The sequence below is a fragment of the Somniosus microcephalus genome, chromosome 10 (assembly GCF_052327205.1).
Source record: "Somniosus microcephalus isolate GS21.2 chromosome 10, FLI_Smic_1.0, whole genome shotgun sequence".
In the NCBI taxonomy this organism is placed as follows: Eukaryota; Metazoa; Chordata; class Chondrichthyes; order Squaliformes; family Somniosidae; genus Somniosus; species Somniosus microcephalus.
Genome location: NC_140996.1, coordinates 157,295,183 through 157,322,914, shown reverse-complemented (window position 1 = coordinate 157,322,914; position 27,732 = coordinate 157,295,183). Strand labels below are relative to the sequence as shown.

The 27,732-nt window shown below is 44.3% G+C and overlaps 2 protein-coding genes across 9 annotated transcripts in view; one reads left to right on the top strand and one right to left on the bottom strand.

The window, feature by feature from the left end:
• Positions 1-27,732, bottom strand: part of LOC147111785 (LIM and senescent cell antigen-like-containing domain protein 1) — a 211,182-nt gene that overhangs the window by 29,671 nt on the left and 153,779 nt on the right. For all 7 annotated transcript variants that reach the window (XM_085999015.1, XM_085999017.1, XM_085999018.1 and 4 more), the window contains exons 3-4: positions 22,018-22,084; positions 12,725-12,845 (exon numbers count right to left, since the gene is read on the bottom strand). In XM_085999015.1, coding sequence (XP_085855141.1) covers positions 12,725-12,845; positions 22,018-22,084 — 188 coding nt within the window. The remainder of the gene's footprint in view (positions 1-12,724; positions 12,846-22,017; positions 22,085-27,732) is intronic.
• LOC147111786 (uracil nucleotide/cysteinyl leukotriene receptor-like) lies at positions 1,688-17,072 on the top strand. 2 transcript variants are annotated; one of them, XR_015079747.1, is made up of 2 exons: positions 1,688-1,943; positions 16,229-17,072. XR_015079747.1 is itself a non-coding variant. In XM_085999019.1 (2 exons), the coding sequence occupies exon 2, from the start codon at positions 2,288-2,290 to the stop codon at positions 3,332-3,334; it is 1,047 nt and encodes a 348-aa protein (XP_085855145.1). In that variant the 5' UTR covers positions 1,688-1,943; positions 2,265-2,287; the 3' UTR covers positions 3,335-4,627. The 2 variants fall into 2 exon arrangements, 1 of the variants encoding a protein (XP_085855145.1); XM_085999019.1 differs by lacking the exon at positions 16,229-17,072 and adding an exon at positions 2,265-4,627.

The following is a 27,732-nucleotide window of genomic DNA, read 5'->3' as shown; positions in this document are numbered from 1 at the left end:
GATCCCTACAGATGTGTATGAGCTGTGTATACACCCGTAGGGACCTCACAAGTGCCGGTTTCAGGCATGTGAAGCGCATGCGCTGAAAACCGGCAGTTCCGATCTGTCAAGAATCCTCTTGACAGATCACATGCCTGCCCTGGAGAAGGGCCTCTGCGGGTGGAGAGTTCCGCTTTCTACAGAACCTCCGCCTGCTGAAAACCTTTAAAAATCTTACGCCTGGTAAAAGCAGGCGCAAGGCCTGCTTTTACCAGCATGAGTTTAAAAAAGTTTAAAAAAAATTGTTTTTCCACTCATTTATAATTTAATAAAAAAATACTTTTAAAAAAGATGTTTATTTTTAGCCCTGTAAAAAACGAATTATTTTTTCAAAAAATTAGATTTTTGTTTAAAATATTTAATTTAATGTAATTTTAACTCATTTTAAAAACGTGATGGTTTTTAAAAAATGTATTTAATGTTTTGATGTCTTTTTTCAGTGATCCGCATTCATACTTTTGACAGGTCTGTCAAAAGTATGAAGAGGGTTTCCCTTCTCCCATTGGCTCGCCTGGCCCACGTGATCCCAGGGACGCTTGCGAACCACCTGCGCCCCTGGGATACGTGGGCCCTACGCATTTCGTCGAGGAGAGGCCCAGGATCGGTAATGGCCGGACCTCGGGAGCACTCAGGTAAGGGCGTAGACTTTTTCCCAATAGGAGGCATTGGCACGCAGGAAGCCTCCTATCGGAAATTACGGGCCAATATATCAGGGCTAGCTTTATAGAAACTGATGATCATTTTAATTAAAAATTCCAACAAAAAAAATTTAAAACTTTGCTAGTTCAAAGGAACATTAAAGGGTAAATTGTGAGAGACTTTCTTGATGCAGAATCTTACTGATGGGAAACCATGCAAATCAAATAATCAGATGCAGAGATCAATGAGCCCAACTTGTGGTATTCAAGATTTTATGGAGACATGAATCAGATGTGCTGACTTCCAGACCCAATTTTCTGATCTATGCACCTGTTGAAAGAGGACCCAGGCCTGGAGCAGAGTCTCACAAGGTTAACCCCGTACTTTAACACTTCAGTCATGCCCAATAGCCTAAGATACAGGTTAGGACATAAATCTTAATGAACTCAGAATAGTTTACTCAAGTTACATCTACCAAATACATACGTTTATTCCAGGATTTTTTTTTTTTTTTTAAGAAATAATCTTAGTTTTTAGTCTTGTCTGTTTTGCTCTCAAATTTAAGTTTTGGGAAACATTTCAGTTAATGTTTAGTTTTTGCTTTCTGTATTTCATTTTAATATTTTCAGTACTTTTTCCCCTGTTGTTTCACTTCTCACAATTCACAAAACCAGAAGAAATGTTGAGGAATAATAACCAGGACTTGATTTGTCAGGAATTTGAATCTTGTTTTAGTTATAGTCTTCATTAAAAAAATTCAAAATGTTAACCTTGATAATACAATATTTTTATTAATATCTATTTTAGTCAACAGAAACACTAGTTTATGCCAAAGCATTGTTTGGTAGTGTGGAAAAAAGAAAAGAAAGGAAATATATTGTAAAATACATGCTCTCAAGTTGCTAAATGCTCTAAAGGATATAGTCTACAATTAGGAAAAGGAAGCTTCTATTTGTGACTTGTGACGGAGATGCTATTTTCTTACGGGAAGACACCGAATGCACTCCATGGAATGGTGTTCCCAGAGGAAGTGCTTCCTGCATAATCAACTCTGTTATTGTAAAGCAGCTTTTAAAAGGTGGTATTGAAACTGCTTCCTTATTAATATAGACAAAATACATTGTCAGTGCAACAACTCACAGCTGCTACATACCTCAGTACTGCTGCACAAAGGGACAGAGTTACTTTCACAAAAAAAGGGCAGGAATTGTGTATGACTGGAATGATCGCCCTTCATAAAGCTGCAGACTGCACCCCAGCACACAGTAAGTACTACATGCTGCGGCTGGGAAAATCCTTTAGGTCTAAGTTTGCCTGTTATTGATTATGTAAAAAGTAAGCTTTGTTCTTAAGTGCTCACTAATTATTTTATATAATGTAATTACAGATTTTCAATAGCTCATGAAAATGTGAGAATCTATAATTGTTTAATCTGCATTTGGTTCCTTCGTTTTCTTCTCCCATTCTTGCAGCATTTGATAATCAGGTGTAAGGAATTAGAGGAAAAGTTTTTTTTGGTTTTAAAAATGAAAATGCACAAGTTTTACAATTTGCAGGTATAAAAATAACCTTGTTATTAATTGCAGTCTACAACAATTAGACAAAAATCATGGCTCACGATTCTCTGCACTGGAAGAACACAACTACAGCAACCACAAAGTTACCGCTGGTAACGGAACCCAATTTCAACCTGACTGCTGCATCAGTAGAACGACTGATTTATATTGTTATCTACAGCACCGTGTTTACAGCTGGGCTAATTGAGAATAGTATCTCTGTGTGGGTCTTCTGCAGTCGCATGAAAACCAAGACCATAACCAGCATCTATATGTTAAATCTTGCAGTTGCTGATCTCTGCCTCATTCTGACTTTGCCGTTACGTATTACCTACCATATACTTCAAAGCCATTGGCCATTTGGGGAGATCGCCTGCCGAATCACTGGCTTTCTCTTTCACCTTGACTTGTACAGCAGTGTCTACTTTCTTACCTGCATCAGTATTGATCGTTACCTGGCAATAGTGCACCCAGTTAGATCTCTCAACTTTCGAAAAGTTCGCTATGCAAAAATAATCAGTGCAACTGTGTGGGTAACTGCTATACTAGGAACCTTTCAGCTTGCTGTGACCACTCAGACTGTACAGGCACAAGAGAACACTACCGTGTGCCTGCAATTGTACAGGGAGAAGCCATCACTTTATGCTTCAGGTGCTCTGGTGGTTGGATTTCTTTTTCCATTTCTAGTCATTATCTGTTGCTATCTATGCATAATCAGGCACCTTCAGTCATACAGGCGACTTGACCACAAGCACAAAGCCTCCAGGATGATTTTCACAGTATTAACTGTCTTTTTGGTTTGCTTCTTACCATATCATGTTGCCCGTTTACTGTACATTATTATGGCGAATCAGCAATCGGAGTCGACACCCACAATTCAGAGCCTTGCCATCATCAACCGTGCATTCTTTTGTCTGGCCAGCATTAACTGCTGCTTAGATCCAGTGGTTTACTTCTTTGTAGGGGAGAATTTTAAGGAGTCTCTTTGCAGAGAGAAAGTGTGGAAGACTACAACTGAATATAATGGCCAAGAAACTCACCTCAGTGTTATAACTACGAGAATAGATGGTGTAGAAGGTACGGTATTTGATCAAGAATGAAGAAACCAAAGTTAGCTTTAGAACTATGAGGGTGTTTTTAGGAATGGCTTCTCTTTTGTGGCCCCGCCTAAAAACATACTGATCTGTATTACAGCAGCTATCTTGTTTAAAAAAAAACCTACAAAACACCCCCCCCAAAAAAAAACGACAAAAAACTCAAATCGCTGAACAAAGTATCTATGTGATCATTTAAAATCACTGTAAGCCACTAGTAATCTTTCTGCCCCCTCGTTCTTTAGACCCCTCCCCGTCCCATTTCCCAACCAAAAGGCCAGGCAAATAAACCTGCTCCTCAACCTTGCTCACTGTGGAGGCAGTACTTAATAGCTTTGTGGCTTTCAGTGACGGCGTGGTCTACATTCTGAACCTGCATCCGACATTTAGTAGCACAGTAAACATGAGCGAACTCTTAAAACGGGATTAGAAAATTATGTTCCTGATAAATCTTAGGATAATATAAAGAGCCAGCTTTGGTTTCATTTATATCCTTATTTATTTTCACTGAATTATGAAGAATGCTCTTGTACAGCTAAAAGTGCTTAAATTAAAACAACGTTTTCTGAAATTCACATTTTGTTCTCTTACATTTCGTGATCAACTCAGTGATAATAGTACATTTCATATTTTTCATGGAGTTTTGAGATTTTGAGTTGTATAATGGAGTGAGCAGGAATTAACAACAATAAATGGCTTGGAGAAAATAGCCAGACTACTGATAAAAGCAAATGGAAAAGAAACTTTAGGTCATCGAAACAGAAATGTAAACTGAAGACATATGATATAGATTGACATGGATAATCTGCTATTATACCAAGTCAATTTGGAACTCTCAAAAATTGTATTTCTCCCAATTTCTTGGTGCACGGTCTATTGCGATACTGAGCAGACAGACCCAGATTCATTTTTCAATCTGTATCATTGGGTATATAAATTGGAGTGTTATAATTAACCTCAGTGCAGAAGAAACGCATTCATTGTTCCTGCTCCTGATCACTATCCAGTAACTCCTTGTGGACATATAAATGTTGGATACCAGACAAGTACAGGACTGGGCTCAGCTACACTGTCAAACAGCCGGCCAACACTCATCAAATAGGTTCACATAAAGAATGGGTGAGGAAACGGAGGGCTGCCAGCGCTAACCAGAACCATCTCTCAGCAGAAGTGAATGTCTTCAGGAAAAGAGGGGACAAAATTTGGGAAGGGTAGAAAGCAAAATGCATTTGATTGTCTTTATAAAAAAATTGTTACTGGTTACTTTGATGGAAGGTTTTGGGATATATTTAATCTACTCTAATAATCAGACATATAATAATTAATATTTGAACTGAATAAAATGAATTCATAAAGGTAATATTCTTGGTAAACAGAATGTGGATAATCCTCATTTCAGAGACAAGAATGAGAAACAGAATGTTCTGGCACAAATTAAAATTTGAGAACTTAGAAAAACATGCACACAAAAATTAAATAATGTAGGTTATATATGTAAAATGGTAACTGTTTTAAACTACTAAACATCCCTTTCACCCCCTAACAATATCATTCTCCTCACTCCCACTGGATCACAGTCATTCATCTGTTGCTGATGACAAGGCAATGTCCGATGGGTAGTGCAGGACTAAATCTGATAACCCTCGTCCCCAGAATGATCTATTACTCTGAACTAATTATTTTAGAACTCAAAATATCATTTAAAATCTGTGTTTTATTAGTCAAATAGACCAGTTAGTGCAGACAAACTCTTAGAATCTGTAAGTATTTAGAAATGCATGGGTTAATCAAGGACAATAAGCACAGATTTTGTTGTAAAAGACGTCATCTTTGACAAATTTAAGTTTTTTCCCTCCTCAAAGAAATATCAATTGGACAGATAAAGGGAATGCAGTAGATATAGTGTATATGGATTTTTCAGAAGAGGAAATGTAGCAGCAAGGACAGAAAGATGGTTGACAAACAGTAAATAAAGATTTAGGGTGTATGGGTCTTGTTTGGACTGGAACTGGTGTACCCCAGGGTCCAGGGCTGGGTCTACTTTTATTCTCAGTATATAAAGATGATGAATTGGACTTTGTTATAGAAAACACAATGTTTAAAAATATTTATTCCTGGATGTGGGCATCGTAGGCAAAGCTGCATTTATTGCCTATGCCTAGTTGGTGGCGGGCCTCCTTGAACTGCTGCAGTCCTTGCGGTGATGATGCTCCCACAATGATGTTAGGTAAGGGATTCCAGGATTTTGACCCAGACACAATGAAGGAACAGTAATATTTGTCTAAGTCAAAGATGGTGTGTGACTTGAAGAGCAACTTGGGAGGTGTTGGTGTTCCCACAACATTGCTGCTTTAGGCCTTCTTGGTGGTAGAGGTCTCAGGGAGTGGGATACAGTCAAAGTAACCTTGGTGAGTTGCTGCAGTCATCCAGCCACATTGTGCCAGTGGTAGATATGGAGTCCACTGGCAGGGGCATGGATCAAACAAACTATCCTGTATGCTGTCAAGTTTCTTGAGTGTTATTGTGGCTGCACTTATCCAGGTGAGTATTTCATCATATTCTTGACAGGAGCCTGGTAGATGGTGGAGAGGCTTTGAACAGTCAGGAGGAGTGCAACTCATTGCAGAGGAACCAGTCTCTGCCTGCTCTTGTTGATATGGCTGATCCTGTTCAGCTTTTGGTCAAGTGACCCCCAAGATGTTGATGGTGAGAGCATCAGCGATAGAGGTGCAGTTGAAGGTCAAGGGACGATGGTTGGGCTTTTGTTAGAATGCTTTAAGATGATTCACGGATCAAACTATTGCAGCACCCTGTAACAACTGCATATTGAATTATCATTGGCCCGCAGGCATCTGTAAGGAATACCTATTATATTCACATGTGATCACATGCTGAGTTGTCATTGGCCTGCAGGCATCTGTAAGGACTACTATTGTTTGGAAGACCCAGGCTAGGGGTCCTAATGCCATGCGTTCCCCACTAGTGCTGCTATGAGTAAGATCACAGACCTAATGCTTAATAAGAGTTAAACTGTAATACTCCGTTGTCCTGCAATTTATTATTTTTATACAAAGTGTGTAAAACAAGACACACCCTTTCGCTTAGGTTTGCATTATTATATCAATATAGGAGAAAGAGCCCACAGAATCTTGTCTCTATTCCGAGACAGCACATACCACAGTAAGAGGTAAGCTACGCACTTACGTATTATAAACAAAGCTTGTAGCACAGAGGCAAAAGCTGAATAGATTATATGCTGGGTAAACACCTAAAGATGCAGGATCTGTGGTTTTCTAGGTTATGGGCAGATGTAGCTCAAGGTAGCACAATAAAAAAAGAATGGGACATATTTCTTCGATGAGTCAGATTAACATATCATGGGCAGACGGACCCCCACAGCCATGCATACAGCCTAGAGAGGGAGCACTTCAGGTCTGGAAAACCAGGTTGTATTATTTGCATGTCATCTTGTGATTTAATATAACACTGAAAAAGAGTTATATAAAATCTAATACTGTTATTAGTCAATGTAATAAAGCTTGTTATTAAAAAAAATACTCGTGCATAGAATCATAAGCGGAGTTATTGTCACTGGACTAACAACCCTTTGTTGTGACGGTAACCACCAAGAAATCCGCGAACAGCTTTCATTTGTTTGAGGTAGTCATTGCCCAGAACTTGTGGTGCAAATGTTACCTGCCACTTGACAGCCCAAGCCTGGATTTATACAGGTCTTTGCTGGAGGCTGGCATGAAGGAGTGTTGTTGCAGCTGCAGCCAGCCAGGCAAGTTTTTGGAGGAATGAATGGAACCCATCATTGTGGAATCATCAGCGAACACCCCCCCACCCCTGACCTTACAAGCAGCAGAATACGTTTGGGCTGAGGATGCTTCCGAGGGACTCCTGTAGTGATGTCCTGGGGCTGTGATGATTGGCCTCTGACAACCACAACCATCTTCCTTTGTGTCATGTATGACTCCAACTACTAGAGAGTTTTCCCATTTATCTCAGTTTTGCCAAGACTTCTTGGTGCTATACTCTGTTAAATGCTGCCTTGATGTGGAAGGCAGCTTCCCTCACTATCCCTCTGGCATTCAGCTCTTGCATCCAAGTCTGGATCAAAACTGTAACGGCATCTAGACCAGAGTAGTTCTAGCAGAATCCAAACTGAGCGGGTTAAAGAAAGACTTGCATTTATGTAGCACCTTTCACAACCTCAGGAAGACCCAAAGCGTTTTACAGCCAATGAAATATTTTTGAAGTGCAGTCACTATTGTAAGGCAGGAAACACAGCAGCCACTATGTGCTCATCATGGCCCCACAAACAACAATGTGATAATGAGCAGATAATCTATTTTAGTGATGTTGGTTGAGGGATAAATATTGGCCAGGATAGAGGGGAGAACTCCCCTGTTCTTCTTTGAATAGTTTCATGGGATCTTTTACGACCAGCTGAGAGGGTAGATGGGGCCTCCCTTTAACATCTCATCTCAAGGATGGCATTTCCGACAGTGCAGCACTGGAATGCCAGCCCAGATTTTGTGCTCAAGTCTCTGGAGTGGGACTTAGTAGATAAAGGAGTGTCTATGGATGTTATTTATATGGACCTCCAGAAGGCATTCGACAAGGTTCCACATAAGTGACTGTTAACAAAAATGAGAGTGCATGGAATTCAAGACAACCTATTGACATGGATAGTGAATTGGTTAGAAATAGGAGACAGAGAGTAGGGTTAATGGGTATGTACTCAAGTACAGGAAACTTTGTGATATCCGGCACCGACGGGACCGAGCTGTTGCCGATCTATCAAAACTGCCGGACATACAAAGTTAATGTTGAAGCATACGGAGGTTTTCATCTCCGTATCTGACAACAAACACTGTTGCTTAGCAACAGCTTCTAAACAGTCGGCTGCAGCTGCAAGCGTCTCTAGCTGAAGCTGTTGCTATAGCTACAGACCTTGCAGTGCCTGACTGGGAAAAAAAAGCAACGAGAACTAAAAAAACTTATAGAAAATGGTGATGCGCTATCAATTACTCATAAAAGACTGAGAGTTAGAAGAGTAACTAAAGGCTTTTATTAACAACAGAATGGAGGTCTGCCTCGCGTGGTCGACCGGTCCATGATACTAAGGGCTGGGGAGCAGTCACCTTTATACTAGGACCTGTGGGAGGAGTCAGCCGAGGCATGTCCAGGCATGTACACAGTGGAATACAACAGGACAAACAGGAATACAAACAGTGGTTTACCACAAATGGCTCCTGATTTTTGCCGTTAGATCGAGTATTCCGGACATATAACCTCCGGATAAACCAAAGTTTCCTGTATGACTAGTGGTGTCCCCCAAGGAACTGTACTGGGCCACAGCTTTTCACTATATTCATAAATGACTTGGATGAAGGAATAGAGAGCTGTATAGCTAAGTTTGTGGACGACACTAAGTTAGGTGGCACAGTAAACAGTGTAGATGGGAGCAGAAAGTTGCAAAGGGACATTGATAGATTATGTGAGTGGGCAAATATGTGGCAGATGGCATTCAATATGGGAAAATGTGAGATCAACCACTTTGGACCGAAGAAAGATAGATCAGAATATTTTCTAAATGGTGTGAATCTAGAAACTGTGGATGAGCAGAGAGATTTGGGGTCCAAGTACAGAAATGACAAAGCTAGTGGATAGGTACAAAATTAATTAAAAAGGCTAAAACAATGTTGGCCTTTATCTCAGGAGAGCTGCAATACATGTTACAGCTGTACAGAGCTCTGGTTACAACACATCTGGAGTACTGCACTCAGTTCTGGACACAGCACCTCAAGAATGATATATTGGCCTTGGAGGGGTGCAGCACAGATTTACCAGAATGATAGCAAGGCTAAAAGGGTTAAATTATGAGGACAGGTTGCATAGAATTCTTCAGCTTGTATTCCTTTGAATATAGAAGATTAAGGAGAGATCTAATTGACGTGTTTAAGGTGATTAAACGATTTGATAGGGTAGAGAAAGAGAGAAACTATTTCCTCTAGTGGGAGAGTCCAGAACAAAGGGGCATAATATTAACATTAGAGCTAGGCCTTTCAGGGGTGAGGGCAGAACACACTCCTTCACACAAAGGATAGTGGAAATCTGGAACTCTTCCCCCAAAAAGCTGTAGACGCTAGGTCAATTGAAAATTTCAAAACTGAGATTGATAGATTTCACTATGAACGACCAATCCCTCTACACCTCCAACCCCCACCAGGATGGCCTGAGGGTGCTCTACTTCTTCCTTGAACAGAGGCCCAACTAGTCCCCATCCACCACCACCCTCCATCACCTGGCTGAACTTGTTCTCACATTGAACAACAACTCCTTTGACACCACTCACTTCCTCCAAATTAAAGGTGTTGCGATGGGGACCCGCATGGGTCCTAGCTATGTCTGCCTTTTCGTGGGATATGTAGAACATTCTTTGTTCCAGTCCTACTCGGATCCCCTCCCTCACCTCTTTTTCCGGTATATTGATGACTGTCTTGGTGCCGTTTCTTGCTCTCGCCCTGAACTAGAAAATGTCATTCACTTTGCTTCCAATTTCCACCCATCCCTCACCTTTACATGGTCCATCTCCAACTCTTCCCTTCCGCGACATTTTTGTCTCCATCTCTGGGGATAGGCTATTGACAAACATTCACTATAAGCCCACTGACTCCCACAGCTACCCGGACTACACTTCCTCCCAACCCGCTTCCTGTAAGGACTCCTTTCCATTCTCCCAGTTTCTCCGTCTCCGCCGCATCTGCTCTGATGATGCCACCTTCCATACTAGTGCTTCCGACATGTCTTCCTTTTTCCTCATCCAAGGATTCCCCTCTACCGTGGTTGACACGGCCCTTGACAGTGTCGGTTTTATTTTCCGCACTGCTGCTCTTACCCCTTTCCCTCCCTCCCGGAACCACGATAGGGTTCCCCGTCCTCACCTTTCACCCCACCAGCCTCCACATTCAACGGATCATCCTCCACCATTTCCGCCACCTCCAGCGTGATCCCACCACCAAATACATCTTCCCCTCTACTCCCCTTTCAGCATTCTGAAAGGACCGCTCCCTCCGCGACACCCTGGTCCACTCCTCAATCACCCCCAACAGCCCTTCCCCCGGCACCTTTCCGTGCAAGCGCAGGAGATGCAACACCTGCCCTTTTACCTCCTCCCTTCTCACTGTCCAGGGCCCCAAACACACTTTCCATGTGAAACAGTGATTTACTTGTACTACTTGCAATTTAATATACTGTATTCGCTGCTCACGCTGCGGTCTCCTCTACATTGGGGAGACCAAATGCAGATTGGGCAACCACTTTGCGGAACACCTCTGTTCAGTCCGTAAGGGTGACCCCGAGCTTCCGGTCGCCTGTCACTTTAATTCTCCGCTGCACTCCCACTCAGACCTCTCCGCCCTCGGCCTCTTACACTGTTCCAATGAAGCTCAACGTAAGCTCGAGGAACAGCACCTCATCTTTCAATTAGGCACATTACAGCCTTCTGGACTCAACATCGAGTTCAACAATTTCAGACCATCACCTCTGCCCCTATCATTTCTTTTCTCTCTCTCTCTCACATGGCAGCTGTTGATCATCCTGCCATATCATTTACACTTAATCTAGAGCCATCTTTTGTTTCTCAACTTGTCCCATTACCATCTCGTTTTGCCTTGCACCATCATCCCTTTTGTCTCAATCTCTCCTGCCTTCCATCCTATCACAGACCTTCCCTTTTGTTCTTTCCTCCCCTCCTCCACCCCTACACTTGCTTAAAAACCTGTTATTTCTCCAACTTTATCCAGTTCTGACGAAGGGTCATCGATCTGAAACGTTAACTCAGTTTCTCTCTCTACAGATGTTGCCTGACCTGCTGAGTATTTCCAGCATTTTCTGTTTTTATTTTAGATTTCCAGCATCCCCAGGATGCTTTTGTGTTGATAGATTTTTGTTAGACAAGTGGATAGATGGAGTTAAGATACAGATCAACCATGATATAATTGAATGGCAGAAGAGGCTCAAGGGGCTGAATGGCCTATTCCTGTTCCTCTGAACCCATAACCTTCTGACTCAGAGGCGAGAGTGCTACCACTGAGTCATGGCTGACACCGAGTTATTAGTGAGTACTTGTCATTTGATCGCACTATTGATGACTCCTTCCATCGTATTACTGAAGATTGGGAGGAAGCTGAAAGGATTCTAACTGGGCAGGTTAGATTTATCCTAGGAAATCATCTACATTGTTATGTAGGTGCTAGTGTCATTGATGTACTGAAACAGCTTGGCAAGGACAACAGCTAGCTCTGGTGCAGAGATATTCAGCACTACAGCCAGGATGTTGTCAGGGCCCATAGCCTTTGCTGTGTCCAGTGCACCCAACAGCTTCTTAATGGTAAGCTGAGTACTCCAAATTAGTTGGACACTGGCATCTATAATGGTGGGGATCTTGGGAGGAGACAGAAAAGGATTGTTTACTTGGGACTTCTAACATTAAAAAAAAGAGAAAAAGAGAGAATTAAACTTGCATTTGCATGGCGCCTTTCAGACCCTCAAGATGTCCTAAAGTGCTTCACAGCCAATTTTGATGTGTGGTCACTGTTGCAATGTAGGCAAATGTGGCAGCCAATTTACACAGAGTAAGGTTCCACTAACACCAATGATGTAAATGCCTAGATAATTTAGTGACACTGGTTGAGTTGAGAAGACACCAGGAGAACTCCCATGCTCTTCTTCAAATAGTGCCAGGGGATATTTAATAGGAGCAGACAGGCCTCGGTTTAACATTGGATCTGGAAGATAGCACCTCTGACAATGAAGCACTCCCTCAGCACTGCACTGAAGTGTCAGCCTAAATTCTGTGCTCCAAGTCCCTGGTGTGGGACATGAACCGATGACTCAGAGGTGAGCTAAGGCTGCTAACTATTTAAACCAGGGAAAGATACAGACTCAGTGGTGAGCACAAAACAGTAAGATTAATTTTAGTACGATAGCAAAATACTGCGGATGCTGGAAATCCGAAATAACAACAGAAAATGCTGGAAAAACTCAGCAGGCCAGGCAACATCCGTGGAGAGAGAAATAGTCAACGTTTCAGGTCGAAACCCTTCGTCCTGACGAAGGGTTTCGACCTGAAACGTTGACTCTATTTCTCGCTCCACGGATGTTGCCTGGCCTGCGGAGTTTTTCCAGCATTTTCTGTTGTTATTTAAGATTAATTTTAGATTGCTCCAGCAAAGGGCAGGCACAGACAAGATTGGGTCAAATGACCTTGTGTGTTGTAAAATTCTATAGTTCTATCGCAACCAGATGCAAGTCAATGTTATACACAGCAGAGCCGCAAGTAAACATACATTTCTGTATTCATAAAAGGGCGCCAAATATACCAACCTGCCAGCATTCTTCACAAATCCAATATCTGCAAGAATCTGTTGGCAGAGGTCACAGCGAAAACATTCTGGGTGCCAGCTATTGTTCATAGCTTTAATCACTCGGCCAATGATGAACTCACCTGCAATGAAAAACAGAACTATTTTTTAGAAATGTACTCGGACACAACATTCTCCCTCCCTCTAACCTTGATTTTTGGTTGTAACTTCATAGACTATATTAAGGTGTTGGTGACTGAACTGGTTGAGTCTTGAAGCTCGGCCATTAGTATGATCCTGTTTGCTGGATAGCCAATATTAGAGTCATAGAGTTATACAGCACGGATAGAGGCCCTTCGGCCCATCGTGTCTGCGCCGGCCATCACGCCCTGTCTAATCTAATCCCATATTCCAGCATTTGGTCCGTAGCCTTGTATGCTATGGCATTTCAAGTGCTCATTCAAATGCTTCTTGAATGTTGTGAGGGTTCCAGCCTCCACAACCCTTTCGGGCAGTGAGCTCCAGACTCCAACCACCCTCTGGGTGAAAAAATTCTTTCTCAAATCCCCTCTAAACCTCCTGCCCTTTACCTTGAATCTATGCCCCCTAGTTATTGACCCTTCTACTAAGGGAAAAAGCTCCTTAGTATCCATCCTATCTATGCCCCTCATAATTTTGTACACCTCAATCATGTCCCCCCTCAGCCTCCTCTGCTCCAAGGAAAACAAACCCAATCTGCCCAGTCTCTCTTCATAGCTGAAGCGTTCCAGCCCTGGTAGCATCCTGGTGAATCTCCTCTGCACCCTCTCCAAAGCTATCACATCCTTCCTGTAGTGTGGCGACCAGAACTGCACACAGTATTCCAGCTGTGGCCTAACCAGTGTTTTATACAGCTCCATCATAACCTCCTTGCTCTTATATTCTATGCCTCGGCTAATGAAGGCAAGTATCCCATATGCCTTTTTTACCACCTTATCCACCTGTTCCGCCGCCTTCAGGGATCTGTGTACTTGCACACCCAGATCCGTCTGACCCTCCGTCTTGCCTAGGGTCTTACCATTCATTGAGTATTTCCTTGCCTTGTTAGTCCCCCCAAAGTGCATCACCTCGCACTTTTCCGGGTTAAATTCCATTTGCCACTGTTCCGCCCATCTGACCAACCCATCGATATCGTCTTGCAGACCGAGACTACCCTCCTCGCTATTTACCACCCTACCAATTTTTGTATCATCCGCGAACTTACTGATCATACCTTTTACATTCATATCCAAGTCATTAATATAGACCACAAACAGCAAGGGACCCAGCACCGATCCCTGTGGTACCCCACTGGCCACAGGCTTCCAGTCACAAAAACAACCTTCGACCATCACCCTCTGCCTTCTGCCACTAAGCCAGTTTTTTATCCAACGTGCCAAGGCACCCTGGATTCCATGGGCTCTTACCTTCTTGACCAGTCTCCTGTGCGGGACTTTATCGAAGGCCTTACTGAAATCCATGTATACCACATCCACTGCGTTGCCCTCATCCACACACCTAGTCACCCCCTCAAAAAATTCAATCAAATTAGTCAGACATGATCTTCCCTTGACAAAGCCATGTTGACTATCCCTGATTAATCCTTGCCTCTCCAAGTGGAGACTGATTTTGTCCCTCAGAATTTTTTCCAATAATTTTCCCACCACTGATGTTAGGCTCACTGGCTTGTAGTTCCCCGGTTTTTCCCTACTCCCCTTCTTGAATAGTGGAACTACATTAGCGGTTCTCCAGTCCTCTGGCACATCCCCTGTGGCCAGAGAGGTTCTGAATATGTGTGTTAGAGCCCCCGCAATCTCTTCCTTTGCCTCACACAGCAGCCTGGGGTACATTTCGTCCGGGCCTGGGGATTTATCCATTTTTAGGCCTGCTAAAACCGCCAATACCTCCTCCCTCTCGATGTTAATATGTTCGAGCATATCACAGTCCCCCCGCCCTATTTCTATGTCTACATCGTCCCTCTCCATAGTGAAAACAGATGCAAAAAATTCATTTAGAACCCCTCCTACATCTTCCGGCTCCACACACAGATTGCCACTTTTGTCCCTAATGGGCCCTATTTTTTCCCTAGTTATCCTCACCCTTAATATACTTATAAAACATCTTAGGATTTTCCTTTATTTTGCTCGCCAGTGTTATTTCATGGCCCCTCCTTGATCTCCTAATTTCTTTTTTAAGTATCCCCCTGCACTTTTTGTACTCCTCTAGGGCTTCCTCCGTCTTTAGCCTTTTGTATCTGCCAAAAGCCCTCCTTTTTTTTCTAATCCATTCTCGTATATCCCCTGACATCCAAGGTTCCCTGTGGTTTTTGGAACCACCCTTGACCTTTACGGGAACATGTTGCCATTGTATGATCTCAATCTCCCTTCTGAAAGCCTCCCATTGCTCCGATGCGGATTTTCCTACAAGTAGCTGATCCCAGTCCATTTTGGCCAGATCCTGCCTTATCCTATTAAAATCGGCCTTCCCCCAATTTAGAACCTTTATTTCCGGCCCATCCCTGTCCTTTTCCATGACCACCTTAAATCTCACCATATTATGGTCACTGTCACCAAAGTGCTCACCTACTAGCACTTCTTCCACTTGGCCGGCCACATTCCCTAGAATTAGGTCCAGTACCGCCCCCTCTCTTGTAGGACCTTCTACGTGCTGGCTCAAAAAGCTCTCCTGGATGCACTTTAAGAATTCCACACCCTCTGTGCCTTTCACACTCTGACTATCCCAGTTAATATTGGGGAAGTTGAAATCCCCCATTATTATTACCCTATTATTTGCACATTTCTCTGAGATTTGCCTACATATCTGTTCCTCTATCTCCCCCTGACTGGAGGCCTATAGTACACTCCCAGCAAAGTGCTTGCCCCCTTGTTTTTAAGCTCCACCCATATGGCCTCATTAGAGGAACCTGCTAATATGTCATCCCTCCTTACTGCAGTAATTGACTCCTTAATTAATATTGCTACACCCCTCCTCTTATACCCCCCCCTCTGTCTCGCCTGACGATTCTGTACCCCGGAATATTGAGCTGCCAGTCTTGCCCCTCCCTCAACCATGTCTCCGTGATAGCAACAATATCATACTCCCATGTGTTTATCACACCTTCAGTTCATCCACCTTATTTGCAAGACTCCTTGCATTAAAATAGATGCCATCCAGCCTTGCCCTTGTATATTTGCCCTGTCTACCAAGCTGACTTGTTTTTTTCTCTATAATTGGCAGCACATCACCCCCTATTTCAGCTCCCCTCTGTATCCCATCCCCCTGCCAAGTTAGTTTAAACCCCCCCCAACAGTGCTAGCAAACCTCCCCGCAAGGATATTTGTCCCGCTCTGGTTCAGGTGCAACCCGTCCGACTTGTACAAGTCTCACCTTCCCCAGAAGCAGGCCTATTGTTAAAGGAGGGCACAAAATTTCCTGTGGCAGCGACTTTGTGGTAGTTCCGACAAAATATCATCGACCTGAATGGTTAACTCCGTTTCTCTCTCCACAGATGCTGTCTGATCGGAGTATTTCCAACATTTTCTGTTTTTACTTCAGATTTCCAGCATCCACGGCATTTTGCTTTTGTGTCAAACTTTATTACAATCATTGAATGGTTTCAAAGTGTTAGAAGATTCCAGGTGTGGTTGCCTATTTCCAACACGTGCTGCCTGCCCTCTGTAAATCACCACCTCGAGAAAGTAGAGCAATGAAGAAGAAAAACTCAATCATAAGATTGACAGGACTCAAAGCAACGATGCCAGGAATTCCAATTATTCAGCTGAACATGAGAAAGAACAGATTATAATTGACTGTATGCAATTTTTGAGAATCTATAAGAACAGCTGATGTGGTAACTGGACAATTTAACATCATCATCAGCAGGCCAAGGTTATGGCTGAGACAGAATTCCTGGGCTGGGGAGTGCACTATAGCAGCAAATTGACGGCTGGGGGCCTGAATTTGAGGCAGAACCGGGATCATTTTGAGCCATTAGAAATCCTGTTACTTTAGTGGGCCCACAAATGGGTATAGAATAATGTATTGTAAATTAAGCAAAAGTCATATTGGGGGGGGTGCGCACGGCGTTGGGGAGATGGAGGAGGAAGGGTGAGGGGGGTGCAGATGGGAGAGAAAAGAGTCGTCGAAGAGGGCCATTTAATATTAATCATAGTAGACTTTATACAAACTAGCTGATCAACCATGGCGCTGCACATGGGGGGTCCAGACCAAATGCAGTACCGGAAACTTTGGTTTATCCGGAGGTTGAGGCCTAGAAATTTGGTGGAGGCCCAAACGGGGCGCCAAGCTCGCCTGGGCGCCGGAATTACCGCTGTGATCGGAGCCGTTGTGCCCGCCGGAAATTCAGCTTGAGCGCCCCAAGAGGGACGCGGGGCGCTGCTCGAGGCGCCCCGCGTCCCTCTTGGGGCGCTGAAACTGAATATCGCAGTGCAACATGCCGCAGCGCCACACGCTACGGCATGGTGCGCTGCGGTACTGCAGGCCTTCCTCCCCTTCTTAAGGGGGAGGGGCCTGCACCAGCACGATGACCGATCGCGAGTGCCAGCAAAAGAGCCCGGCACCGAGAAGTGCCGGGCCCTCGGGACACAGCCGGCACTGCCCGGGGGGGGGGGGGGGAAGATCAGGAGGCCAGGGACGGAGGTGCTGGCAGGCGGTCCCCGAAAAAATGGCCGCCCCGCACCTCCACCTTAATTGCGCCACTACTGCCACAGGTAGGCCCCGTGAATCGGGCGCGATCTGCGAATGGCGTTAGAGGCGGGCGCTACCAAATATTGCGATCGGGGCGGTAGTGGGGCGCTGCGCACACCGATGACATCATCGGTAGCGGCGCAGCGCTACAGGCTAACGCCGCCATTAGCGCCCCGCTAAATATCGCGGGAGGCGTGGCCAGTGCCGCTAAAGCCACTGAATGCCCTCTTTAGGCGCTAACTGGTGGCGCAGCCCACCGAATTTCTAGGCCTGAATGTCCGGAAACCTCGATCCACCGGCAGAAATCAGGAGCCGTTTTGTTAGTTTTTTTTTCTTCTCATGGCTTTTTTTCCCTTCTCGTGGCTTTTTTTTCCCAACAGTCAGACTCTGCAAAGTCTCTCTGAAGCTGCTGCTAAGCTACAGAGATGCTTCCAAGGTACGGGCCGACTGTTTAGAAGCTGTTGCTAAACAACAGTGTTTGTTGCCAGATACGGAGCTGAAAACCTCCGTATGCTTCAACATTAGCGCTGGTTTGTCCGGCAGTTTTGATAGATCGGCAACAGCTCGGTCTCGTCGGTGCTGGATATCACAAAGTTTCCTGTATTCAGGTCAAACAGGGTTGTAGGGCATGGAGATAACTGGACTCAGATGGGGAGGGAAGAAAATAAAAAGGGAAAGGAGGGGGACAAAAAAAGAAAGGCGGAGTGACAGAAGATAGGGCGCAAGAAAGAGAGAAAGAACAAACCAGAGGGGGAAACAATGGAGTATTATTTTGGGGTGGGGAGGGAAGAGCGAGAGAGGCAAGAAAGAGGGAGGGAGGGAGAAGGATGACGGGGCAGGAGGAATGGAGGATGTTTGGTATGGGGGGTTGAGGGGAAGAGATTGGTTTTCCAGGGCCTGTGCTGGGTGGGTAACTTTGCAAGGGATAATTTCCCTGCTCAGCTGTGGGGGTAGGAGAGAGGGAGGGGGAGGGGGATTGAGCTGGAGCAATGTTTATGAGCAGAGGTTGTAAAACTGCTTATTGTCAGACAGGGAAAGGTGAAGACCAGAATGCTATTCAGCAGTGGCAGTCCACCAGATGCGTTATCAGGCAGGTATGCAAGCAAGCAAACAAGCAGGCAGGGTGAGATGAGGTTTTTTGTGGATTTTTGCTGGAATGCAGAAACGTCAGTCAGAGGGATGGAGCGGTAAGAAGTATAGGACAGCTTTAAGGATGCAATATATTTCTTTTTAATAAAACATTTACTTTTAAAATTACTTACTTACCTCCTTTGTCCTAACTCGCACCAAGTCCTGCTCACCCATCTCCCGTGCTTGCTGGCCAACACTGGCTCCCAGTTAAGCAATGCCTCGATTTTAAAATTCTCACCCTTGTTTTCAAATCCCTCCATGGCCTCGCCCCTCATCTCTAACCTCCTCCAGCCCTATAATCCCCCGGGATCTCTGCGCTTCACCAATTCTGGCCTCTTGAACATCCCCGATTTTAAGTGCTCCACCATTGGCGGCCGTGCCTTCAGCTGCCTAGGCCCTAAGCTCTGGAATTCCCTTCCTAAACCGCTCCGCCTCTCAACCTCTCTTTTCTCCTTTAAGACGCTCCTTAAAACCTACCTCTTTGACCAAGCTTTTGGTCATCTGCCCTAACATCTCCTTATATGGCTTGGTATCAAGTTTTATTTGAGAACGCTCCTGTGAAGCACCTTGGGACGTTTTATTAGGTTAAGGGCGCCAAATAAATGTAAGTTGCTGTTGTTGTTTAATGACTTATACCAATGTGGCTGCTGGTTAACACAGTGGTTCAGACACAGACTGCCGCACAGTGACTGCCCCACAGTGACTGCCCCTGTCCCACAGTGACTGCCACTGTCCCAGAGTGACTGCCGCACAGTGACTGCCCCACAGTGACTGCCCCTGTCCCACAGTGACTGCCACTGTCCCACAGTGACTGCCCCACAGTGACTGCCCCACAGTGACTGCCCCACAGTGACTGCCCCTGCCCCACAGTGACTGCCCCACAGTGACTGCCCCTGTCCCACAGTGACTGCCACTGTCCCACAGTGACTGCCGCACAGTGACTGCCCCACAGTGACTGCCCCACAGTGACTGCCACTGCCGCACAGCGACTGCCCCACAGTGACATTTGGTGGCCAGAGCAGAATCTATTTATTTTAGGGTCCATTTTATATCAAGCTCTATATCTAAAAACAGAAGACTAAAAAGCTGCAAACGTAGCCGACAGGCAATATCTGTAGACTATCAACAAATCTGTAAGGCTGTAACGGTTGTCATATAAAATAGCCTTGGATAGTTTCAATCTTCTCATGGATACATTTATGTTTATTCTTCTCTGTAAAATTCTCATCCTCATTTTCAAATCCCTTCATGGCCTTCGCCTCCCCCCTCCCCATCTCTGTAACCTTCTCCACCCCTACAGCCCTTCAAGATCTCTGTGCTCCTCCAAACTGGCTGTGAATATGTTTGTAACATTTAGCCCTTAATAAGCTGCAAGTGTTTTGACTCCTGCACCTCAGACCCTTATCTCTGGTATACTGACATAGGACTACAGCCTCTGTCTATAATTATTACAAAATTACATTTTTAATACTATTGAAATATTACAGGCATCACAGGCAAAAATACATACATAACTAGTAGGCGTACAAACATTTAAAATGGGAAATTCCATATGGAGGTATTATTTACATGTACCTTTTCAATGGAAGATGTGACAGAGGTACTATTTTCAATATATAGATGGCACAAGTAGATGAACAGTATTCAGTACTGAATAGTAACTGTTCACAGTAATTAGAAACTTGACTATTTTCTTCAATGTACATCAAAACCAGATACTTCTTCCAGGTCCCAAACAATGAAAATAGGCGTATGCTTATGTGGTGGAACACTGCCAAGGGGTTAATCCCTATGTGAGACTTCTCGCCACAGAGCTATCAATCAAAAGGACTGGAGCCAAATTGCCTCTGCTCCTTCTCATAGGTCTCAGACACAGCTGTCCAATCAAATCCAGCACTCCAGGGGGTTTGATTGAAATCCTCTGACACAGATCAAAGCAATGACATGTTTCAAGGTCCCAAAGACATGTCAGAACAAAAGACATCAACAAACTAACTTATTGGATTATTTAGCTTGGCTATCATTTCATTGTAAGGCAACAGACAAGGTTTGAGGAACGAGCCTCAAACATCCTGGAGTTCAGAAGCTGTGAAATGGAAAAACCTGGCTATTTGAACAATTAATATATTAAAACCCAGTATTCAGCAGTGACCACCTATAGATGAGCTAATTTACATCTATATCACAGAATCATAGAATGGTTACAGTATGGAAGGAGGCCATTCGGCTAGTCGAGCCCATGCCGGCTGTCTGCAAGAGCACTTCAGGTAGTCCCACTCCCCCACCCTTTCCCCGAAGCCCTGCAAATTTCTTTCCTTCAGATACTTATCCAACACCCTTTTGAAAACCGTGATTGAATCTGCCTCCACCACTCTTTCAGGCAGTGCATTCCAGATCTTAACCACTCGCTGCGTAAAAAGGTTTTTGCTTATGTCGCCTTTGGTTCTTTTGCCAATCGCCTTAAATCTGTGTCCCCTGGTTCTCGACCCTTCCACCAATGGGAACAGTTTCTCTCTATCTACTCTGTCTAGACCCCTTGTGATTTTGAACACCTCTATCAAATCTCCTCTCAACCTTCTCTGCTCTAAGGAGAACAACCCCAGCTTCTCCAGTCTATCAACGTAAATGAAGTCCCTCATTCCTGGAATCATTTTCGTAAATTTTTTCTGCACCCTTTCTAAGGTCTTCACATCCTTCCTAAAGTGTGGTGCCCAGAATTGGACACAGTACTCCAGTTGGGGCCGAACCAGTGTTTTATACAGGTTCATCATAATTTCCACACTTTTGTTCTCTATACTGTACCTCTATTTAGGAAGCCCAGGATCCCGTAAGCCTTTTTAACTGCTTTCTCAACCTGCCCTGCCACCTTCAACAATTTGTGCACACATACCCCTAGGTCTCTCTGTTCGTGCACCTCCATACAGATAACTTATCCAAGTTTAGCTGTTGTATGTCAAAAATAGCTGGCTGTGTGAACCTACATTTTTAACCCCTCATGCACTGTTACTGGTAGTAAAAGGAATTTAAATCAGTAAATCTAATATAAGCAAAATATTTTCATTTTTGTTACACCGGGTTTAAAAACTCAAGCAGTCGGTCAGATCTTTTAGGCACATTTTTCTTAGAGAGAAAATGTTTCAAAATGTTAAAAGTCTACAACCATATGTGGAGTTCCACATATGCGCACAGACCTCTCTCTTGGCTGGTTGGGGGATGGGGGGAGAGGAGGGTGCAATACACAGCCCACAGCTTTGCTCAGTATTGCTGATTGGGAACGGCTAAAGCCCATTAGTACGCTCTAACTGAAAGGGTCATAAATAACATAACAAGGATTAAAGCAAGAGAGAGCGCTTGTGAGTAGCTAACAGAGTTAGAACTACAGTAAAAGTGAATCGGAAAAATAGGGAGTTTATTCTTTCACGAAAATATAACATTTGCTAATTAATGTTGAACACTCACCACACTGATGACAACAGGGGGCGAAAAGCATCTGAAAATCATGCTCACAGTATTTTCGCCCTTCAAACTGCAAGAAAGAAAATGTAATGACTGTTAAATAGTTATTCTATACTAAAGTGTTGTGTCCATTTACTCATTTTAAAAGCACATTTTATAATAAATTTAAAAGAATGAAACCTCAAACCTATTGTTTTAGTATGACAGCTGGCAAGTCTATATGAGAAAGTATTGGAAGTATTATAAAAAAATGGGTTCTAATCACCACAACTCTTTCGGTACTACTAGATACGTACTTTGTATATACGGTTCATACTCCAGTCTGGTGGTAAAAAATATTATGAAGGACTTTAGGTTGTGGATGTTATATAATGGTTGGCAAATACAATACCGCCTGTTTTGCGTCCCAGTCCATGTCCAATTTCACCCTCTTCATTTTCACATTGGTGGAATCAAGATAATGCACATGTCAAAATTTTAATCAATCAGTGACCCTTTCCCAAAATCAGCATGTACACAATACAACTAGAAATTAATCAATTATGCTACTGTGGCCGAACCGCCAGAGGATTACGGACAATTGTATATAATTCCTTTTACAGCAATGCAGTACAGCTGGGGGCTGCACCTTTAATGTATCTGTTAACTGTACCAGGGCTTCTTTCCTGTACTCCGTGTGATGACGTCATGCCGTCCGTCACGTGATCTCTCAACGGCGGGAAGAACGTGATGACGTCAGAGCTCGGAACCTTCTAGCAGTAGAGCTCGGAACCTGCTAGCAGTTACATAAGAACATAAGAAATAGGAGCAGGAGTAGGCCAATCGGCCTCTCGAGCCTGCTCCGCCATTCAATAAGATCATGGCTGATCTGATCCTAACCGACAATCCACTATCACAAAACCATCTCCTGAATCTAACAGAATTAGACACACAAAATAGGAGCAGGATCAGGCTACACGGCCCCTGGGACCGCTCCGCTACCCACAGGGCCATGACCGATCCGAACCTAGACTCATGTCCAAATTCCTGCCCGCTCCCCGTAACCCTTAATTCCCTTTACTTCTAGGAAACTGTCTATTTCTGTTTTAAATTTATGTAATAATGTAGCTTCTACAGCTTTTTGGGGCAGCATATTCCATGGACCTACCACCCTCTGAGTGAAGTAGTTCCTCCTCATCTCAGTTTTGAAAGAGCAGCCCCTTATTCTAAGACTATGCCCCCTAGTTCTAGTTTCACCCATCATCGGGAACATCCTCCCCGCATCCACCCGATCCAACCCCTTCACAATCTTATGTTTCAATAAGATCGCCTCTCATTCTTCTGAACTCCAATGAGTAGAGTCCCAATCTACTCAACCTCTCCTCATATGTCCATCCCCTCATCCCCGGGATTAACCGAGTGAACCTTCTTTGTACTGACTCGAGAGCAAGTATGTCTTTTCTTAAGTATGGACACCAAAACTGTACGCAGTATTCCAGGTGCGGTCTCACCAATACCTTGTACAACTGAAGCAATACCTCCCTATTTTTATATTCTATCCCCCTAGCAATGAAAGCCAACATTCCATTGGCCGCCTTAATCACTTGCTGCACCTGCATACTAACCTTTTGAGTTTCGTGCACCAGGACCCCCAGATCCCTTTGTACTTCAGTACTTTCCAGTTTCTTGCCATTAAGATAATAACTTGCGCTACGATTTTTCCTGCCAAAGTGCATAACCTCACACTTTCCAGTATTGTATTCCATCTGCCAAATCTCTGCCCACTTACTTAGCCTGTCTATGTCCCCTTGCAGGTTTTTTATGTCCTCCTCACTCACTACTTTCCCTCCCATCTTAGTATCATCTGCAAACTTTGATATGTTACACTCGGTCCCCTCCTCCAAATTGTTAATATAGATTGTAAAGAGTTGGGGACCCAGCACTGACCCCTGTGGAACACCACTAGTTGCTGATTGCCAGTCCGAGAATGAACCATTTATCCCAACTCTCTGCTTTCTGTTAGATAGCCAATCCTCTATCCATGCCAGAATATTACCCCCAATCCCGTGATTTTTTATCTTAAGCAATAATCTTGTGTGGCACCTTGTCAACTGCCTTTTGGAAGTCTAAATACACTACGTCCACTGGTTCCCCTTTATCCACCCTATATGTTACTTCCTCAAAGAACTCCAGCAAATTTGTCAAACATGACTTCCCCTTCATAAAACCATGCTGACTTTGTCCTATTAAGTTATGATTATCCAAATGTCCTGTTACTGTCTCCTTAATAATGGACTCCAAAATCTTACCTACCACAGAGGTTAGGCTTTCCAGCCTTCTGTCTACTGCCCTTTTTAAATAAGGGTGTTACATTAGCAGTTTTCCAGTCTGCCGGGACCTTTGCCGAGTCCAGGGAGTTTTGGAAAATTATTACCAATGCATCCACAATCCCTACCGCCACTTCCCTCAAGACCCTAGGATGTAAGCCATCAGGTCCAGGTGATTTATCCGCCTCGAGTCCCATTATTTTACCGAGTACCACTTCCTTAGTGATTTTGATCGTGTTTAGCTCCTCCCCCCCCTTTAGCCCCCTGTTTGTCCAGTGTTGGGATATTCTTAGTGTCTTCTACTGTAAAGACGGATATAAAATATTCATTCAGTGTTTTTGCCATCTCCATATTTCCCACCATTAATTTCCCGGTCTCATCCTCTAAGGGACCAACATTTACTTTAGCCACCCTTTTTCTTTTTATATAACTATAAAAACTCTTACTATCTGTTTTTATATTTTTTGCTAATTTACTTTCATAATCTATCTTCCCTTTCTTAATCAATCTTTTTGTTATTTTTTGCTGTCTTTTAAAGTTTTCCCAATCCTCTATCTTCCCACTAGATTTGGCTACCTTATATGCCCTTGTTTTTAGTCGAATACTATCCTTAATTTCTTTACTTAGCCACGGATGGCTGTCTTTTCTTTTACACCCTTTTCTTCTCAGTGGAATATATATTTTTTGGAAGTTGTAAAATAACTCCTTAAATGTACACCACTGATCATGTATCGTCTTACCCTTTAATCTATTTTCCCAATCCACTCTACTCAATTCCGCTCTCATACCTTCATAGTCTCCTTTATTCAAGCTTAGCACGCTTGTTTGAGATCCAACCTTCTCACCCTCTAATTGAATATGGAATTCAACCACGTTATGGTCACTCATTCCAAGGGGATCCTTTACTAGGACATTTTAATTAATCCTGTCTCGTTACACAGGACCAGATCTAAGGTTGCTTGCCCCCTGGTCGGTTCAGTTACATACTGCTCAAGAAACCCATCCCTAATACACTCAATGAACTCATCCTCAAGGCAGCCCTGCCCAATTTGATTTGTCCAATTAATATGATAGTTAAAATCCCCCATAATTATAGATGTTCCCTTATTACAAGCCTCAGCTATTTCCTGATTGATACTCCGTCCAACAGAGTTGCCACTGTTCGGAGGCCTATAGACTACGCCCACTAGTGTTTTTTTCCCCTTATTATTCCTTACCTCCACCCAAACTGTTTCATTATCCTGATCTTTTGACCCAATATCATTTCTCTGTATTACAGTGATTCCTTCCTTTATTAACATACCCACCCCACCTCCCCTTCCTTCCTGCCTGTCCTTCCTGATCGTTAAATAACCTGGTATGTTTAATTCCCAGGCGTTGTCACCCTGCAGCCATGTTTCTGTAATGGCCACAAGATCATACCCATATGTAGTTATTTGTGCCATTAACTCGTCTATTTTGTTACGAATGCTACGTGCATTCAGATAGAGAACTTTCAAATATGTTTTGTGACACTTAGTTCCTGCTTTTGCCCTTTTTATTACTTTACCTTTTACTCCATACCTTCTGCCCCTTCCTGACACGCTCTGGTTTTTAATTTCCCCAGTGCTACCTAAGTCTATGACCTTCTCTGTTGTCATTTTTATTATTTGCTCTCTAGGAACCTCCCCCCAACTAGTTAGTTTAAAGCCCTCTCTACAGCCCTAGTTATATGATCCGCCAGGACTCTAGTCCCAGCACTGGCCAAGTGAAGCCCGTCCCAACGGAACAGCTCCCTCCTGCCCCAGTACTGGTGTCAGTGTCCCAGGAAGCAAAACCCATTTCTCCCATACAGTTGAGCTCGGAACCTGCTAGCAGTTGAGCTTGGAACCTGCTAGCAGTTTCCAGAGAGGCTTTCAAGCAGACCAGACCTATTTGCATTGTATCCTACAGTTTCCTGTACAGCTTCGTTTGTTCATTAAATTTTATTGTTTTTGATTTTCTGAGTCGATCTCAATTCTTCGGCTAGGAACCCCAGTTCCTACATTGGTGACCCCGATTTCTTCGAACAATTTTCGTTGAAGTTACATCATGGACACGAACGCCGTCACCCTCAAACTGCTGCAATTTTGGGAGCAACAACCGGCCGTGTGGTTTTTCCAGGCGGAAGCCCAATTTGCAATCCGGGGAGTAGCAGTGGATTCGACCCGTTATTATTACGTGGTCTCCGCCCTCAACAGTGCCACGGCCTCGCGGGTCATCAGCCTCCTCGAGAGTCCACTGAACGATGGCAAGTACGAAGCTTTAAAAACACGTTTACTGCAGATTTTCGGTCTGTCCAAGTCGGAGCGCGCTCGCAGACTTATCTCCATGCCCGGCCTCGGGGACTCAAAATCCTCAAAGCTCATGAGCCAAATGCTCACGCTTTTGGGCTCGGAATCGCAATGTTTTCTGTTCCGCGAGCTGTTTCTCCGTCAACTACCAGAGCCAGTACAGACGGCCTTGGCCAATTCCGCGATCACGGATTGTGCTGAACTCGCCGCGGAAGCGGATAAAATATTCACCGTCTCACAACAATCTTGTGCAGCCACGAGGCGCCCATCCCCCACAAGAGCGAATTCGACGACTCCTCCTGCAGGCTGGTGTGCATGCCACGCTCGTTTTGGCGCGAAGGCCAGAAATTGCCGTCCGCCCTGCAGTTTCTCACCAAAAAAAACCTACCTCAAACCAGCGGTTTCTGAGAAGATCAATAAGGCCTAAGGGACGCGCCGGAGTTGCGATGGCCGTCGGGTCCACAGGGAAACTCCTATACATTACAGACTCCCTGTCAGGGCGACGTTTTCTCTGTGATACTGGCTCCCAGTGCAGTATCCTACCAGCGTCGAAGCTATATCTTCAATCCAGCGGTCAAGGTCCCCCCCTCGAGGCAGCCAATGGTGCGGCCATTCGCACGTTCGGAAAGCGTAGGGTCCAGTTGAGTTTTGGCGGCCAACGTTTTGTTTGGGAGTTCATCACGGTGAAAGTCTCACAGGCCATCCTGGGGGCAGATTTCTTCTGCGCAAACGGGTTTCTCGTCAACGTCCGACACTGCCGGCTAATCAGTGCCTCCACTTTTCACTCGGTCCCCTGCCACTGAAGCACCGCGATGTCTTGGTCAGTTGCCTGTGCAGTCCCATCTCCAAATGAGTTCTCTTGTCTTCTCAGTGAGTTCCCTGAGCTCACCAGGCCCACATTTTCTTCTTTAGTCGCGAGGCACGGTGTGGCGCACCACATTACCACAACAGGATCCCCCGTTTATGCGAGAGCTCGAAGGCTGGAACCCGGTAAACTCGCGGCCGCCAAGGCGGAGTTCCATACAATGGAATGCCTGGGTATTATTCGACGTTCGAATAGTCCTTGGTCCTCGCCATTACACATTGTTCCTAAGCCGGGC